Source organism: Somniosus microcephalus, chromosome 16 (genome assembly GCF_052327205.1).
Source record: "Somniosus microcephalus isolate GS21.2 chromosome 16, FLI_Smic_1.0, whole genome shotgun sequence".
Lineage (NCBI taxonomy): Eukaryota > Metazoa > Chordata > Chondrichthyes > Squaliformes > Somniosidae > Somniosus > Somniosus microcephalus.
Window position 1 is genome coordinate 39986049 of NC_141002.1, and position 18466 is coordinate 40004514.

The following is an 18466-nucleotide window of genomic DNA, read 5'->3' on the forward strand; positions in this document are numbered from 1 at the left end:
TATGGGAAAGATAGATACATCAATCTACTCCCTGTGAACTTATGCACCTCCTAACCACAACGAAACTGAGTGTTTAAGCTTCTGCCTAGAAATCCAGAGTATTGCCTTCACATACCATTATGTGACATTCCCACAGAAAGGCACTTCTGAAAACGACAGCATTGGCACTTGTTGCGGTTCTTTTTTTGAATCTTACAATTGCGTTCACACTGATCATAATCCAGTTTCAATCGTATTGTTCTCCGAAAAAAGCCCTATAAAATAAAAATCACAGTAGCGATTATAGAGAAACTTGATTCTAGTAGAATACAAGATCTTGGTTAAATAATGTAGTTTATCCTTATTCAATGCCAGTATTTTGTGATTTTCCCAAATAACAGAGAATAGTACTAATTGAAATTCTGACCTCATATAGACAGTGTGACTACACATTCAGAAAACAATATGTGAAAAGAACTAGTCACTTCTACAGCCCTCAGATAAAGTTACAATTACTGCCCTCAACTGGAGTCATAATCGGCACAAGATTAATTGGTCTAGGAAATCAATCCAAGAAAAGTGTGTTGTAATAAAGAACCTATAGAAACCAAGATCAACAATTTTGAACAATACAATAAAATAACTTGAAACTTTTTTTCTCTATTTTAGCAAAGTATTCATATATGTGATTCTTGTATAGAGCAGCGCTGTTTACAACGTGCACTTATTAACACCCTTTTTTCCAAATTAAAACCCAGATTAGGTTCATTGAAAGACAGAGGCAACAACACCAACTTGCATTTCTATGGCGTTCCTCACATGCTGAAAGGTATCTCATAGTAGTTTACACGAAGGATGGAAAAAACAGAAGTTGCCAAGCAGGAGGAAAAACAAAGTTAGTGTGGCGGCTGGGCAAAAGTACAGTTGAAGATAAAACGTTTGAGTAGGTATTTGAAAGGAAGGAAGGAGACAGCAAGGTACAAAGAACTAAATAGGCAATTCCAGAAGACAGGAGTATAATGAGCGAGTAAGCCGCCCATAATGGTGCAGTGGAGGACAAGGAGTAACCCAGTGTTACAGGAGCACTGTGTCTATGGCGATGCAAGGGTGGATGAGATTACTATGGAAGCACAGGACAAGATCATTAAGGGATTTAGAAACAATGATGAAAATGTTGGTCACCTTGCTGGGACACAGAAAGCCACTGAAGTTGGGAAAACATTAGAGAAGTCAAGCCTCAAGAGAAGGTATGGACTAGGCTTGAGGTGACAACTGTAGAAGTGGAGTCAAGCCCAGCGGCTTCAGGTTTGTCAATATTGAGCTGGAAGAAATTTTGGCTCATTCAGGTCTTGATGTCAGATAGGCAGGTGGAGAATACAGCATTAGTTTTTGGGTTGATGGAAGAGGTAGAGATAGAGCTGGGTGCTGTCAGCATACATGTAAGCCCTATGCTTCCAGATCATATTGTCAAGGGATAGAATGTAAATGGTGAAGAGAAGACCACCAAGGGTGAGCCCCCAGGCCATACGAGAGATAACCAAATAGGCAGAGAAGAAACTGTTAGACATTTTATTGTATCTTTTGCTTATAACCTAATAAAAACCATCTCGATCTTCCTTGCTGCAATGTTCCATCTCACCCTCAGTAAGCTCCCCGCTGGAGTGGAGCTAATCTACAGAACAAACGGGAAACTGATCAACCTCCGTCGCCTCCAGTCCAGATCCAAGGTCGTCCCATCCTCTGTCATCAAATTACAGTATGCAGACGACGCTTGCGTCTGCGCACAGAGGCCGAACTCCAAACCATCGTCAACACCTTCACCGAAGCGTACAAGAGTATGGGCCTTACACTAAACATCCGTAAGACAAAGGTCCTCTACCAGCCTGCCCCCGCCACACAGTACTGCCCCCCGATTATCAAAATCCATGACGAGGCCTTGGGCAACGTGGACCACTTTCCATACCTTGGGCGCTCACTGGCAACAAGGGCAGATGTCGATGACGAAGTCCAACACTGCCTTTAGTGTGCCAGTGCAGCCTTCGGTCGCCTGAGGAAGAGAGTGTTTGAAGACCAGGACCTTAAACCCAGCACCAAGCTCATAGCCTACAGAGCAGTAGTGATATCTGCTCTCCTGTATGCTTCAGAGACATGGACCATGTACAGCAGGCACCTCAAAGCACTGTAGGTACCACCAACGCTGCCTCCGCAAGATCCTGCAAATCCATTGGCAGGATAGGCACACCAACGTCAGTGTTCTCGCTCAGGCCAACATCCCCAGCATCGAAGCTTTGACCACGCTCAATCAGTTCCGATGGACGGGCCACATCGTCCGCATGCCCGATACGAGACTTCCAAAATAAGTGCTCTACTCGGAGCTCCGACACAGCAAGAGAGCCCCAGGTGGGCAGAGGAAACGCTTCAAGGACACCCTCAAAGCCTCCTTGAAAAAGTGCAACATCCCCACCGAAACCTGGGAATCCCTGGCCCAAGACCGCACAAAGTGGAGGAGAAGCATCTGGGAAGGCGCCGAACACCTCGAGTCTCTTCGCCAGGAGCAAGCGAAAGCCAAGCACAAACAGCGGAAGGAGCGCACATCAACCCAAGCACTCCACCCACCCGCCCCTTCAACCACCGTCTGCCCCACCTGTGACAGAGACTGTAGGTCCAGCATTGGACTCATCAGTCACCTGCGAACTCATTTTTAGTGTGGAAGCAAGTCATCCTCGGTTCCGAGGGACTGCCTAAGAAGAATTGCAGTACAACAACAAATGTAACATTGTAGTGTTTGTACAATTAGAACAAAGAACTGTCAGTGTGAGAAAGTTTAGGATTTTCTGCAAAAAACCCAGAAGCCAGTCATGTTGGAATCTAACTAGAAGGAACAATGCTTAATTATTTACCTTGCTAGATCTTCATTGCTTAAATAGAACTGTTGGAAACCAAGTAAGCGCACATGATTTCTCCCACAAACTTCAAGAGTGCCGGTCTTTCTGACTATTTCGCCATGGAAAAAGCTTGGTATAATTTATATTGAAATGTTACTTTTAAGTTAAATTTTGCTCTCAAGCGATTAAATTTTCTGAATGGAAAGCTGGTAGATGTGTATTCAAGCCAGATGGACCAGATTGTGGAATGGGGTTTCTCGCATACCAATTCAGGTCTAGACATGGGAGGGCATTCAGACTTTCTTGTGAGCCATCCAAACTTAACGTCGAGAATGTTCTGTTGATTTTGAGAACAGCAGGAGCTAGTTTCGTTGGATCCCCACTAAATGGGAAGATAAATAGTTTCATTTGTAACACTATCAGACAGTTTTCTGCAGCAAATTAAATACTGCAGCATCTTCAGAAGAAGTTTTGTGAAGTTTAAGACCAGCAGGCTCATGATACCATATTAAGTATGAACACCAGTGGTTTTAATAACTGGAAAAATGATGAAATTGATTATTAGGAATAAAGACAAGGAGCACCTATGTGAAAATGACCTAGTAAGTGCCAGCCAACATAATTTCAGAAGGAACAGATACCACTTGACTAACCTCCTTGGCTTTTAGAGGAAATGGCATCCCAAGTGGATGTTGGAAACCACCATGATGCAATGTACCTAAAATCTTTGATAAAGTTCCACATGAATGACTGCTACACAAGCTCAAGGCACTGGGCATCCTAAAGTAAATTTGGAGATGGATAAGGAATTGGCTGAATGAAACAAAGTAGCTAGTACTAGTTACGGGAACGATGTCAGAATGATGTCCAGAGTGGAGTATCCCAGGGATCGGTGCTAGGGTCCCTACTGTTTCTAATCTATGTAAATGATCTAGATTTAGAAGTACAAAGTAAGTTGGTCAAATTTACAGATGATACTAAACCAGCTGGGCAGTAGACTCTGGTAAAGCAGAGGGACCCTGGCAATATTTGAAAGCAGACAGAACTATGGCAGATGAAATTAAAACAGGGTAACGCAAAGTCTTACATATTTGAGTTAAGAATGGGGGACATAATGAATGGTGTAGAAGTAGTAATGGGCGAAGTTAAGAGAGATTTGTAACTGATAGTAGACTCCACACTGACCATGTTCAGTCATTGCATAGTAGCAATTAACAAAGCAAAAAGAATGCGGAGCTATTTTGCCAAATCAGTAGCTTAGCTAAGGCAATCATGCTGGAGCTTTATAGTTCTGCAGTCAGGCCACATCTTGAATACCATGTTCCGTTCTGGCCACCAATGTACAAGGGAAACGCAAAGCCCTGAAAGCAATCCAGAATGGCAATGAGACTGCTTCATTATTAGTCAGTCCTATGACACTAGGGTAAGTTAGCAAAACTTGGATCCTTCACCACTGAAAGAAGACATGAGAGGGGACCTTATAGCACTTATATTATATTTCACTTATTATAAGGCACAATCAGGATTGATGTCAGGAAGCACTACTTCACACAGAGTGATTAGTACCCGGAATGGTCTTCCAGGTAGGTAGTGGAAGCAAGAATTCTGGAATTATTTAAGGGTCGGTTAGTCACTCTGATGGGGCATCATAGGTTTCTATGGAACAGTGAGGTAGATGGGCAAAATGGCCCCTCTTCAGTTCAATAGAACATTAGTGCTTAAAAAGGATGGTATATGAGCTTAAGAAGTACAATGTTCATGCTTTAAGAGGGGATAGGAAGGAAACTAATTTTTCCAGATTTTTGTATACTTTGTGAAATTAGATATTCCCCAAGAGAGCCTGAGAAGAGACCCAAAAGATTTCAATTTAAAATTCAGCAGATGTTGGAGGCATTCCAAGATAGGCAGATTCGTAAGATATTTGATACTTTGTGCACATTAACACCAGAAAACAAAATTCCTCACACTTAGTACTGTTTGACAAAGGTAGAGCAAGCTCCCCAACATGTGCTTGGGCTTCTTTAACTAATGACATTGACTACAATGCATTGTAGTCAATCCTCATTCGCAGTGCATCCTTTCCAAAAATCTAGCTCCCATGAGTCCAGTCACTTGGACCCTCTGCAGGCATTGTGTTTTTACCCTGAAGTTTTTGTGCATGCTTTTGTTACACCTGAAAGATTGAGAGTCAGCTCTGAACCCTCGGGAATTGAACCATTCTGGCCATCACCATACTTTCTTTATGACTTAATGCATGATAACACAACATGTAACCTGAAGGCCGAAGCAGTCAGGTTCTACAAGATTTGTAGAAATTGTAGCTAGGTGTGAGTCATAGTCATAGAGTCATACAGCACAGAAAGAGGCCCTTCGGCCCATCGCGTCCGCGCCGGCCATCAAGCCCTGTCTAATCTAATCCCATTTTCCAGCATTTGGTCTGTAGCCTTGTATGCTATGGCATTTCAAGTGCTCATCCAAATGCTTCTTGAATGTTGAGGGTTCCTGCCTCTACCACCCTTTCAGGCAGTGAGTTCCAGATTCCAACCACCCTCTGGGTGAAAAAGTTTTTCCTCAAATCCCCTCTAAACCTCCTGCCCCTTGCCTTGAATCTATGCCCCCTTGTTATTGACCCCTCTACTAAGGGGAAAGGTTCCTTACTATCTACCCTATCTATGCCACTCATAATTTTGTACACCTCCATCAGGTCCCCCCTCAGCCTTCTCTGCTCCAAGGAAAACAACCCCAGCTTGTCCAGTCTTTCTTCATAGCTGAAGCACTCCAGCCCAGGTAACATCCTGGTGAATCTCCTCGGCACCCTCTCCAAAGCAATCACATCCTTCCTATAGTGTGGCGACCAGAACTGCAGACAGTACTCCAGCTGTGGCCTTACCAGCATTTTGTACAGCTCCATCATAACCTCCCTGCTCTTATATTCTATGCCTCAGCTAATGAAGGCAAGTATCCCATATGCCTTTTTAACCACCTTATCTACCTGTCCTGCTGCCTTCAGGGATCTATATACATGCACACCAAGGTCCCTCTGATCCTGTCTTTCCTAGGGTCTTACCATTCATTGTGTATTCCCTTGCCTTGTTAGTCCGTCCAAAATGCATCACCTCACACTTTTCAGGGTTAAATTCCATTTGCCACTGTTCCGCCCATCTGACCAACCCATCTATATTGTCCTGTAGCCTGAGGCTTCCCTCCTCGCTATTTACCACCCCACCAATTTTCATGTCATCTGCGAACTTATTGATCATACCCTTTACATTCACATCCAAATCATTAATGTAGACCACAAACAGCAAGGGACCCAGCACCGATCCCTGCAGTACCCCACTGGACACAGGCTTCCAGTCACAAAAACAACCTTCCACCATCACCCTCTGCCTTCTGCCACTAAGCCAGTTTTGGATCCAATGTGCCAAGGCACCCTGGATCCCATGGGCTCTGACCTTCCTGACCAGTCTCCTATGCGGGACTTTATCAAAAGCTTTACTGAAATCCATGTATACCACATCCACTGCACTACCCTCATCCACACACCTAGTCACCCCCTCGAAAAATTCAATCAAATTGGTCAGACATGATCTTCCCTTGACAAAGCCATGCTGGCTATCCCTAATTAATCCTTGCCTCTCCAAGTGGAGACTAATTCTGTCCCTCAGAATTTTTTCCAATAATTTCCCTACCACTGATGTTAGGCTCACTGGCCTGTAATTCCCTGGTTTATCCCTACTACCCTTCTTGAATAATGGTACTACGTTAGCTGTTCTCCAGTCCTCTGGCACATCCCCTGTGGCCAGAGAGGTTCTGAAAATTTGTGTCAGAGCCCCTGCAATCTCGTCCGGGCCTGGGGATTTATCCACTTTTAAGCCCGCTAAAACCGCGAGTACCTCCTCCCTCTCGATGCTAATATGTTCAAGTATATCACAGTCCCCCTGCCCGATTTCTATGTCTACATCGTCCTTCTCCATAGTGAACACAGATGCAAAAAATTCATTTAAAACCCCACCTACATCATCTGGCTCTACACACAGCTTGCCACTTTGGTCCCTAATGGGCCCTACTCTTTCCCTAGTTATCCTCTTGCCCTTAATATACTTATAAAACACCTTAGGATTTTCCTTTATTTTGCTCACCAGTGTTATTTCATGGCCCCTCCTCGCTCTCCTAATTTCTTTTTTAAGTATCCCCCTGCACTTTTTATACTCCTCTAGGGCTTCCTCTGTCTTTAGTCCCTTGTATCTGCCAAAAGCCCCCCTTTTTTTCCCTAATCCATTCTCGTATATCCCTTGTCATCCAAGGTTCCCCGGGCTTGTTGGTCCCACCCTTGACCTTTACGGGAACATGTTGCCATTGTACTCTCTCAATTTCTTTTCTGAAAGACTCCCATTGCTCCGATGTGGATTTTCCTACAAGTCATAGAGTTATACAGCACGGATAGAGGCCCTTCGGCCCATCGTGTCCGTGCCGGCCATCAAGCCCTGTCTAATCTAATCCCATATTCCAGCATTTGGTCCGTAGCCTTGTATGTTATGGCATTTCAAGTGCTCATCCAAATGCTTCTTCAATGTTGTGAGGGTTCCTGCCTCCACAACCCTTTCAGGCAGTGAGTTCCAGACTCCAACCACCCTCTGGGTGAAAAAGTTCTTTCTCAAATCCCCTCTAAACCTCCCGCCCTTTACCTTGAATCTATGCCCCCTAGTTATTGACCCTTCTACTAAGGGAAAAAGCTCCTCAGTATCCATCCTATCTATGCCCCTCATAATTTTGTACACCTCAATCATGTCCCCCCTCAGCCTCCTCTGCTCCAAGGAAAACAAACCCAATCTGCCCAGTCTTTCTTCATAGCTGAAGCGCTCCAGCCCTGGTAACATCCTGGTGAATCTCCTCTGCACCCTCTCCAAAGCGATCACATCCTTCCTGTAGTGTGGCGACCAGAACTGCACACAGTATTCCAACTGTGGCCTAACCAGTGTTTTATACAGCTCCATCATAACCTCCTTGCTCTTATATTCTATGCCTCGGCTAATGAAGGCAAGTATCCCATATGCCTTTTTTACCACCTTATCCACCTGTTCTGCCGCCTTCAGGGATCTGTGTACTTGCACACCCAGATCCCTCTGCACCTCCATCTTGCCTAGGGTCTTGCCATTCATTGTGTATTCCCTTGCCTTGTTAGTCCCCCCAAAGTGCATCACCTCGCACTTTTCCGGGTTAAATGCCATTTGCCACTGTTCCGCCCATCTGACCAACCCATCTATATCGTCCTGCAGACTGAGGCTACCCTCCTCGCTATTTACCACCCTACCAATTTTTGTATCATCCGCGAACTTACTGATCATACCTTTTACATTCATATCCAAGTCATTAATGTAGACCACAAACAGCAAGGGACCCAGCACCGATCCCTGTGGCACCCCACTGGCCACAGGCTTCCAGTCACAAAAACAACCTTCGACCATCACCCTCTGCCTTCTGCCACTAAGCCAGTTTTGTATCCAATGTGCCAAGGCACCCTGGATTCCATGGGCTCTTACCTTCTTGACCAGTCTCCTGTGCGGGACTTTATCGAAGGCCTTACTGAAATCCATGTATACCACATCCACTGCGTTACCCTCATCCACACACCTAGTCACCCCCTCAAAAAATTCAATCAAATTAGTCAGACATGATCTTCCCTTGACAAAGCCATGTTGACTATCCCTGATTAATCCTTGTCTCTCCAAGAGGAGACTAATTTTGTCCCTCAGAATTTTTTCCAATAATTTTCCTACCACTGATGTTAGGCTCACTGGCCTGCAGTTCCCCGGTTTTTCCCTACTTCCCTTCTTGAATAATGGTACTACATTAGCGATTCTCCAGTCCTCTGGCACATCCCCTGTGGCCAGAGAGGTCCTGAATATATGTGTTAGAGCCCCCGCAATCTCTTCCTTTGCCTCACACAGCAGCCTGGGATACATTTCATCCGGGCCTGGGGATTTATCCATTTTTAGGCCTGCTAAAACCGCCAATACCTCCTCCCTCTCGATGTTAATATGTCCGAGCATATCACAGTCCCCCCGCCCTATTTCTATGTCTACATTGTCCTCCTCCATAGTGAAAACAGATGCAAAAAATTCATTTAGAACCCCTCCTACATCTTCCGGCTCCACACAGATTGCCACTTTTGTCCCTAATGGGCCCTATTTTTTCCCTAGTTATCCTCTTACCCTTAATATACTTATAAAACATCTTAGGATTTTCCTTTATTTTGCTCGCCAGTGTTATTTCATGGCCCCTCCTTGATCTCCTAATTTCTTTTTTAAGTATCCCCCTGCACTTTTTGTACTCCTCTAGGGCTTCCTCCATCTTTAGCCTTTTGTATCTGTCAAAAGCCCTCCTTTTTTTCCCTAATCCATTCTCGTATATCCCCTGACATCCAAGGTTCCCTGTGGTTTTTGGAACCACCCTTGACCTTTACGGGAACATGTTGCCATTGTATGATCTCAGTCTCCCTTCTGAAAGCCTCCCATTGCTCCGATGCGGATTTTCCTACAAGTAGCTGATCCCAGTCCATTTTGGCCAGATCCTGCCTTATCCTATTAAAATTGGCCTTCCCCCAATTTAGAACCTTTATTTCCGGCCCGTCCCTGTCCTTTTCCATGACCACCTTAAATCTCACCATATTATGGTCACTGTCACCAAAGTGCTCACCTACTAGCACTTTTTCCACTTGGCCGACCACATTCCCTAGAATTAGGTCTAGTACTGCCCCCTCTCTTGTAGGACTTTCTACATGCTGGCTCAAAAAGCTCTCCTGGATGCACTTTAAGAATTCTACACCCTCTGAGCCTTTCACACCTTGACTATCCCAGTTAATATTGGGGAAATTGAAATCCCCCATTATTATTACCCTATTATTTGCACATTTCTCTGAGATTTGCCTACATATCTGTTCCTCTATCTCCCCCTGACTGTTTGGAGGCCTATAGTACACTCCCAGCAAAGTGCTTGCCCCCTTTTTGTTTTTAAGCTCCACCCATATGGCCTCATTAGAGGAACCTGCTAATATATCATCCCTCCTTACTGCAGTAATTGACTCCTTAATTAATATTGCGACACCCCCTCCTCTTTTACCTCCCCCTCTGTCTCGCCTGAAGATTCTGTACCCCGGAATATTGAGCTGCCAGTCTTGCCCCTCCCTCAACCATGTCTCCGTGATAACAACAATATCATACTCCCATGTGTTTATCAACACCTTCAGTTCATCCACCTTATTTGCAAGACTCCTTGCATTAAAATAGATGCCATCCAGCCTTGCCCTTATATATTTGCCCTGTCTACCAAGCTGACTTGTTTTTTTCTCTATAAGTGGCAGCACATCACCCCCTATTTCAGCTCCCCTCTGTATCCCATCCCCCTGCCAAGTTAGTTTAAACCCCCCCCCCCCCAACAGTGCTAGCAAACCTCCCCGCAAGGATATTTGTCCCGCTCTGGTTCAGGTGCAACCCGTCCGACTTGTACAAGTCCCACCTTTCCCAGAAGCAGGCCCAGTGATCCAGGAAACTAAAACCCTCCCTCCTACACCAACTCTTTAGCCACGCATTCATCTGCACTATCCTCCTATTCCTATACTCACTAGCACGTGGCACTGGGAGTAATCCAGAGATTACAACCTTTGAGGTCCTGCCCTTTAATCTGTTACCTAGCTCCCTAAATTCTTGATGCAGGACCTCATCCCCCTTCCTACCTATGTCGTTGGTCCCAATGTGGACCACGACCTCTGCCTGCTCACCCTCCCCCTTAAGAATGCCCTGTAGCCGCTCAGTGACATCCATGACCCTGGCCCCAGGGAGGCAACAAACCATCCTGGAGTCACGTTTGCGGCCACAGAAACGCCTATCTGTTCCCCTTACGATAGAATCCCCTACCACTATTGCTCTCCCACTCTTTTTCCTCCCTTCCTGAGCAGCAGAAGCATCCCTGGTGCCAGGAAGCTGGCTGCTGCTGCCTTCCCCTGGCGAGTCATCCCCCTCAACAGTATCCAACTTGGTATACCTGTTTGAAAGGGGGATGTCCGCAGGGGTTCCCTGCACTTCCTGCCTGCCTCTGTTGCTCCGCCTGATGGTCACCCCCTGTGCAGCCCTACCCTGAGGCGTGAACAACTCGCTAAACGTGCTATCCACGACCCTCTCAGCATCGCGCATGCTCCAAAATTCATCCACCCGCAGCTCGAGCGCCGCAATGCGGTCTACAAGTAGCTGCAGCTGGATGCATTTCCCGCACACATGGTCGCCAGGGACACTGGCAGCGTCCCTGACTTCCCACATGGAGCAAGAGGAGCAGAACACGGGTCTGAACTCTCCTGCCATGACTTACTCCTTTAATTAATTAAAAAATTTATTCAATACCCCAGTTACAGGTATACTCTAGGGCGCTTTATTTACCAACTGTCCCCACTACACCACAGAGACCCTAGAAATTTAACCACAGAATTCAAGTAGCTGATCCCAGTACACATTGGCCAGATCATGTCTTATCATATTAAAATCGGCCTTCCCCCAATTTAGAACCTTTATTTCCGGTCCATCCTTGTCCTTTTCCATGACTACCTTAAATCTCACCGAATGATGGTCACTGTCACCAAAATGCGCTCCTACTAACACTTCTACCACTTGCCCGGCCAAATTCCCTAGAATTAGGTCTAGTACCACCCCCTCTCTTGTAGGACTTTCTACATGCTGGCTCAAAAAGCTCTCCTGGATGCACTTTAAGAATTCTGCACCCTCTAAGCCTTTCACACTCTGACTATCCCAGTTAATATTGGGGAAGTTGAAATCCCCCACTATTATTACCCTATTATTTGCACACTTCTGAGATTTGCCTACATATCTGTTCCTCTGTAATGTATATACCTTTAAGGGGGGGGGGGGGGGAGAACTACTTTTTACAGCTCATGTATACTGTAGTACCGGCAGTGACCACACCTGTATATAGCACTGAGTAGTAATCTGTACAGTCAGTTCAACTGTGAGCCACATTGAGTAAGCACCTGTTGTACCGTTTCTGCTGCAGTCTGTATCTTATTATACCCGGACGTAACATTGGCGACGAGGCAGGTTCGAACTTACCTGCAACTCTGCATCACCTCCCGGGGATTCGTTCCTGGAGATCAATGGATTGGAGGTCAAGGCCAGAGACTCGGGCGTCGACCACGGGCAACTGCCCAGTCATCCAGCAGAGACTCGAGAATTGCGGGGGAGGCTGTCGAGAGCCAGGCTTGGCTTTCCAGTCGAGGTGGTCCAGCGAAACGGGCTGGCAACAGGTAGTGCGCAGACCTTTCCCGGACAGCGGCGGGCTAGAGCCCGACCGAGCGGCACAGCAAAGGGCCGAGCAGCGTCGATGGGGGGGGGGGGGGGGGGGGAAAGAGAGAGAGAGAGAGAGAGAGCAGAGCGCACAGGGCACAGCCGGTGTTCAGGGGCCGAGCAGCGTTGGAGAGAGGGAGAGAGAGACGCGCAGAAACCCACAGGGCGCCGCCATTGCCACGAGAACCGCCGGGGAGGAAGGAAAGAGCGGGAGACGCCATTTTAAACCACACCCAAAATGCCGAAGAGTGGCAGTATCACCGCATTTGACAATGAAGTCGAAGATTGGACTACATATGTCGAACGAATAGAGGTGTACTGCAAGGCAAATGAGGTGTCAGATGACAAGAAAGCGTCGGTATTGTTAAATTTAATGGGTGCAAAGACGTATGGTTTATTACGAAATCTAGTAACCCCAACGAAGCCAATGGAAAAGAGTTTTGAAGACATAGTAACGATACTAAAGGAACATTTAAACCCCACACCGCTGCTGATAGCAGAAAGATTCAAGTTTCACAAACGGAACCAGCATAAGGATGAAAGCAATGCTGATTATTTAACAGAACTGCGCAAACTATCGAAACACTGCCAGTTTGGAGCGGGACTGGCAGATACCTTAAGGGACAAGTTTGTGTGTGGGCTTCAAAGTGAAGGAACCCAGAAACGGCTTTTATCTGAAAAGGACCTTACGCTGGAAAAGGCTTTCAGCATTGCGGTATCATATGAAGCAGCAGCACGGGGCGCTGCAGAGATACAACAGAGACCGCAAGAATATGGCACAAATGAAATGTCACATGGAACAGAGAAGTGCTATCGCTGCGGCAGAACAACACATGACCAGAATGATTGCTGGTTCAAAGACAAAGGCCCCGATTTTCGGGCAGCTGTCGGGCGGTTTTTCATGTGGCCGTGGTCCGAAAATCGCGGAAAAAGCGGGTCGGGACCCCCCCCGCCTGATTCCCCGCCCCGTCCGACTTTCGGACTGCCGTTTCCACGCGCCCCGCTTCAGTCCTGCCCACCGCTGGTGGGACTGCTCGTCGGAGCACTAATCACCAATGATCACCTTGTTAAGGACGATTTTCCCGTGCCATTGCGACTTTGGGGCTTTCCCCACCTGAAACCCGCCTGCGGGGAACCCCGCCGATGAGAGCTGGCGTGAAAACAGCTGGCTTGCTTGCTTGCAGCAGCAGGTCGCTGAGGGCTGAAGAGATTTAAAAAGAGGCAGCATTTGCAGGCTGCAGGACCTTGTTGATCAAGGCTTGGGGGAACTATTTGAAGCCTTAGGAGCAGCTGCAGAAAGTTGGAGCCTCACACACTTCTTCAGTGTGAGCTCCTGGGAAGCCCCTCTCGCCACCCTAACTCAGGACCTCCTCAACCGAGGCATCTGCTAGAAGCATGGGAGGCCTTTGGCACCTTCCCTTCCTGGCATTAGAGGATCTCCAACAGCAGAGGTGGCAGCAGCAGAACCAGGAACAGCAGGATGAGCACCAGGAGGCTGCTCACTCACCTGAAGCTGCACAAGCCAGAAGGGGCCAGCGCTTGGAAGTGGCTTGAGAGCACCTTGCTGCGCTTTAGGGGGCCAGTGGGACCCGTTTCTGCACTGGCAGTCCTACTCAGAAGGACTTCCATGAAGATTTGGTTTCTCTGTTCAACAGATGGCCAACGCTCCTCAAGAGATGTCATTCTCTTATGAGCACTCACCATGTTTTCCATATGCTGGCGAGTTATCTCCTCCATGGAGGTTGCCAACCTTTCCATGGTGCTGGGTTCATGCACCAATGACTCCACATGGTCGCTATGGACTCCTCCATTCGCTCCACACTCGCAGCGACCCTGGAGACAAAACCTGCCAGAGACTCCTGCATCTGTGCATGGAGATCCATCACCTCTTCTCTTGCGGATGGACCCAGAGGCAGAGGGTCGACATGCAGCGCAGCTGAGCTGAGCTGGCAGAGCCCTGCGCCCTCAGACGAGGACTCTCCACTGCTGTCCCTGTCTCCAGAATCTGCTGAGGCTTACTTGTCAGCTGTGAAACACCAGGTGACAACACTACTCTATGTCCTGAAGGTCCCCCCCGAGGTGTGAGTGTCTGCACTGCTGCTGGGTGCGCTTACTTCTGCTGATGCTGCGCCCTGAGGTTGGAGCTTCCTCTGAGGAGTCTGGCTGCACAGCCTCTTCCTCCTCCACAGTGAGGACGGGGGCTCCGGATGGTACTGTGGGGGAGTAAAGGAAGGAGTTACAGATGTATTGCCAAGGTTCCTCTGGTGACTCCCAGCGAGTTGGCATCTGCTGACACCTGCATCCATGCAGCATTGGTCTCAGTGGGAGGCCTCTTCCTCCATGACCTAGGGAAGAGGACCTCCCTGTGGGCCCGAACCCCATCCAATAATGCCTGCAGTGAAGCCTCGTTGAATTTGAAGGCAGCTCGGGGTCTGGCACTGTCCACAGCTGCTGCAGGCTCCTCTGCCATCCTGTATGGTTCATTTGGAAGCCTTCAGAGGATGCAGTGCTTGCCATGGACCTTGAAAACACCACGAATGATGACATCATACTGTGGGGATTTCTGACTCGATTTAGACAATTAGCAAGGCTTCCCACATGCTGGGAATTAATTGGCCAATTGAGGGAAAATTGCGTGGGGCTGGCTGACACTTTGTGTGTCAGAAACCCCACATTCGGGGAAATCCGACCATTCCCCACACAAGCCGAAAATCGGGGCCAAAGTGTGCAGACAGTGTGGAAAAGTAGGACACATAGCACGAGTCTGCAGGTTGGGAAAGAAAACCAGCAATAAGAAACCTACCAAAGGAAAGTACAAGAAGGTACATAAGATGACGGAGAATAGTTCAGACGAACAAAAGAGTGATAATGACTCCGAAAGCAGGGAACTGAGTTGTCTGAAACTACATAATGTGATCACAACGGAGGATCACCGAACCATTTGGGTCACTCTCAAGTTAGCAGGAGTCCAGGTAAAGATGGAATTGGACACAGGATCAGCCCTAACAGTCATAAACCGACGGGACTACGAGCGGCTATTCTCACACATACCCTTGAGAGACACAAATTATTTTGAAGACGTACACGGGGCAAAAGGTCTACCCCAAAGGAAAAATAAGGGTGACCGTTATATATAACGGTAAGGAAACACCAAAACTAGACCTGTATGTATTGCAAGATGGAGGACCACCATTACTGGGACGTGAATGGATCCGGAAAATACAACTGGATTGGCATTCCATACAGGCACTGACTGTGGCTGACGAAAAGGATGACGACGTCACACCTGGGCGACTGTCAAAGATCCTAACTGACGTGAAAGAAGTGTTCCAGCAAGGACTTGGAACACTAAAAGGCATGACAGCGACGATTAAAATTGAAGAAAACGCAAGCCCAAAATTTTTTTAAGGCCAGACCTTATGCGATCCGCCCAGCCGTCGAAGCAGAGCTGGAGAGTCTGGAATGTTCAGGTGTACTGTCCAAGGTAGTCTGGAGCGAGTGGGCTACACCCATCGTCCCTGTGATGAAAAAGTCGTTGAGCAGCACGCCTGGGGAACCAAGGAAGGTTCGCATCTGTGGGGACTTTAAGGTAACAGTGAACCCGGTCCTTCACACCGTACAATATCCACTTCCGCGGATTGAAGATATTTTCGCCTCGCTATCTGGAGGGAAACGCTTCACTAAGATTGATCTGGCCCAGGCGTATCTGCAAATGGAGGTACAAGCAGCATCAAAAAAATACCTCACAATCAACACCCATAAAGGTCTCTACCAATACAACCGGCTGGTATTCGGGGTAGCATCAGCTCCGGCTATTTGGCAGAGGGCAATGGAACAAGTCCTGCAAGGGATCCCAGGGACCCAGTGTTATTTGGACGACATCCTGGTCACGGACGAAAATGACAGTGATCACCTTGCCAACCTGGAGCAGGTGCTCACTAGATTGCAGGAATATGGGCTCCGAGCTAACCGCCCCAAATGCGAGTTTTTTTAGAAAACAGATCTCGTATTGTGGCCACGTTATCGATAAAGAGGGGTTACATAAGTCCCCAGAGAAGATTGAGGCAGTAGTCAAGGCTCCAGCACCGGAAAATGTGTCACAACTGAGGTCGTTCCTCGGGCTGGTAAACTACTACCATAAGTTCTTGCCAAATTTGTCTGCAACACTACACCCAACTGCAAACTGGGGTGCCATGGAAGTAGAGTGACGAATGTAGACGAGCTTTCTAGAAGAGCAAAACACTAATCACATCGAAAGAGGTATTGGCCCATTACAACCCAGCATTACCAATTCGGTTGGCATGTGATGCGTCACCCTACGGCATTGGAGCGGTGCTGTCGCAAAAATTCTCGGACGGCTCAGAGAGGCAATAGCCTTTGCGTCACGATCACTAACCTCAGCCGAGCGTAACTACGCCCAGATTGACAGGGAGGCCCTCAGCCTAGTGTGGGGAGTGAAAAAGTTCAATCACTATCTGCATGGGCAGAAATTCACCTTGCTGGCTGATCACCAGCCTCTTGTCTCCATTTTTAATCCAAAGAAGGGCGTTCCGGTGATGACTGCGCAACGACTACAAAGATGGTCACTTTTTCTAGGGGCGCACCACTATGAGATTGAATATAAGGGCACGAAACAGCATGGAAATGCTGATGGGCTATCACGCCTGCCACTGCCTACTGCGGAGGAAGCACCAGCAGTGGATCCTGTCGAAATATTCCATTCGACTATAGTTGAATACCTACCGGTAACTAACGCTTGTATCGAAAAGGAAACCCGAAATGACCCGACACTGTCTCGGGTATATGATTTGACGGTGAAGGGACGGCCAGCACATGGCGACTCACTGTTGCCAGCATTCTCGACAAGGAGAGAACAGCTGTCAGTGTGCCGGGGAACCTTGATGTGTGGATCACGAGTGGTAATTCCACCCAAGTTAAGGGATAGCGTACTCAATGAGCTTCATGAGGGTCATCTGGGAGGGGTGAAAATGAAGCGCCTAGCCAGGGCTTATGTGTGGTGGCCGGGAATCGATAAACAAATCGAGGACCTGACCAAGAGCTGCTCAGGATGCCAGAAAGTCCAAAATGCACCACCACAGGCCCCTCTACACCCATGGGAGTGGCCCTCATCTCCATGGCAACGGGTGCATATTGATTTTGCTGGTCCATTCATGGACTCAATGTTCTTAATAGCCGTGGATGCGCACTCGAAATGGCCTGAGGTCATCAAAATGTCCTCCACCACCACGGAGAAAACTATTGCAATCCTCTGGACCATTTTTGCCAGGAATGGCTTGCCAGAACAGATTTGCTCCGACAACGGACCACAGTTTGTGTCCGAAGAGTTCCGGAGGTTCTTGAAAAAGAATGGGGTAAGGCATTACACATCCGCCCCGTATCATCCAGCCACAAATGGATTAGCTGAGAGGTTCGTACAAACCTTTAAGAAGGCAATAAAGGCTATGTACAATGACAACATTCCGGTGCAGCACAAGGTGGACAATTTCCTGTTCGCCTACCGGAATGCGACACATGCAGTCACCAACCAGGCCCCAGCCATGATGTTCTTTAACCGAAGGTTAAGATCTCGCCTGGATTTGCTCAGACCAAACGTACGAAGAGGTGTTGAGAGTAAGCAATTCCAGCACATCCATGAGAAGCCAACAAGGAGCTTCAATGTAGAGCAACCAGTCTTGGCCCGCGACTACCGAACAGAAAAATGGCAGCCAGGAACGATATGCACATGGCAGGGCCCACTAATGTACACAGTGGACATTGGGGAGAGCATCGGGAGATGCCATGCTGACCAGATCCTAGAGTCACAGGAACAAGTCAACCCCATGCCTCGCCCATACGTACCTGGTGATGAACCCGACGTACAGGTCGCATCTACCCCAGAAACAGTAGCATCGGAAGCTGATGAACCAACCGACGACAGGGGGCCAGAATCGCCTCCGCACCAAGAGCAAGACACTCGGGAAAGGCGCTATCCAGAAAGGATCAGGAGGCCTCCCCAAAGACTGAATATATAAATAGACTATTTTCAGCTAATGTTGCATGTTAAAAGTGTTCATTGTAATTAGTTTGATATTTAATTGTTAAATGAGTGTTATGGTACTGTTAATCTAAAAGGGGAGGAATTGTAATGTATATACTGTGGTAAACCACTGTTATAGTTATCACTGTATATTGTTCTCACTGTTCTCACTGTCACATCACTACACGAGGTCGCCTCTTGTCGCACTGTTATAC

General features: G+C 47.5%; 1 protein-coding gene across 4 annotated transcripts in view; it reads right to left on the reverse strand.

Moving 5' to 3' along the window:
- The window catches only part of pparab (peroxisome proliferator-activated receptor alpha b), a 185045-nt gene that overhangs the window by 75399 nt on the left and 91180 nt on the right, over nt 1–18466 (reverse strand). For all 4 annotated transcript variants that reach the window (XR_015081333.1, XM_086008854.1, XM_086008856.1 and 1 more), the window contains exon 4: nt 116–254. Coding sequence is in view for 3 of the 4 variants with exons in the window: in XM_086008854.1 (XP_085864980.1) it covers nt 116–254 (139 nt within the window). In the remaining variant the exon portion in view is untranslated. The remainder of the gene's footprint in view (nt 1–115; nt 255–18466) is intronic.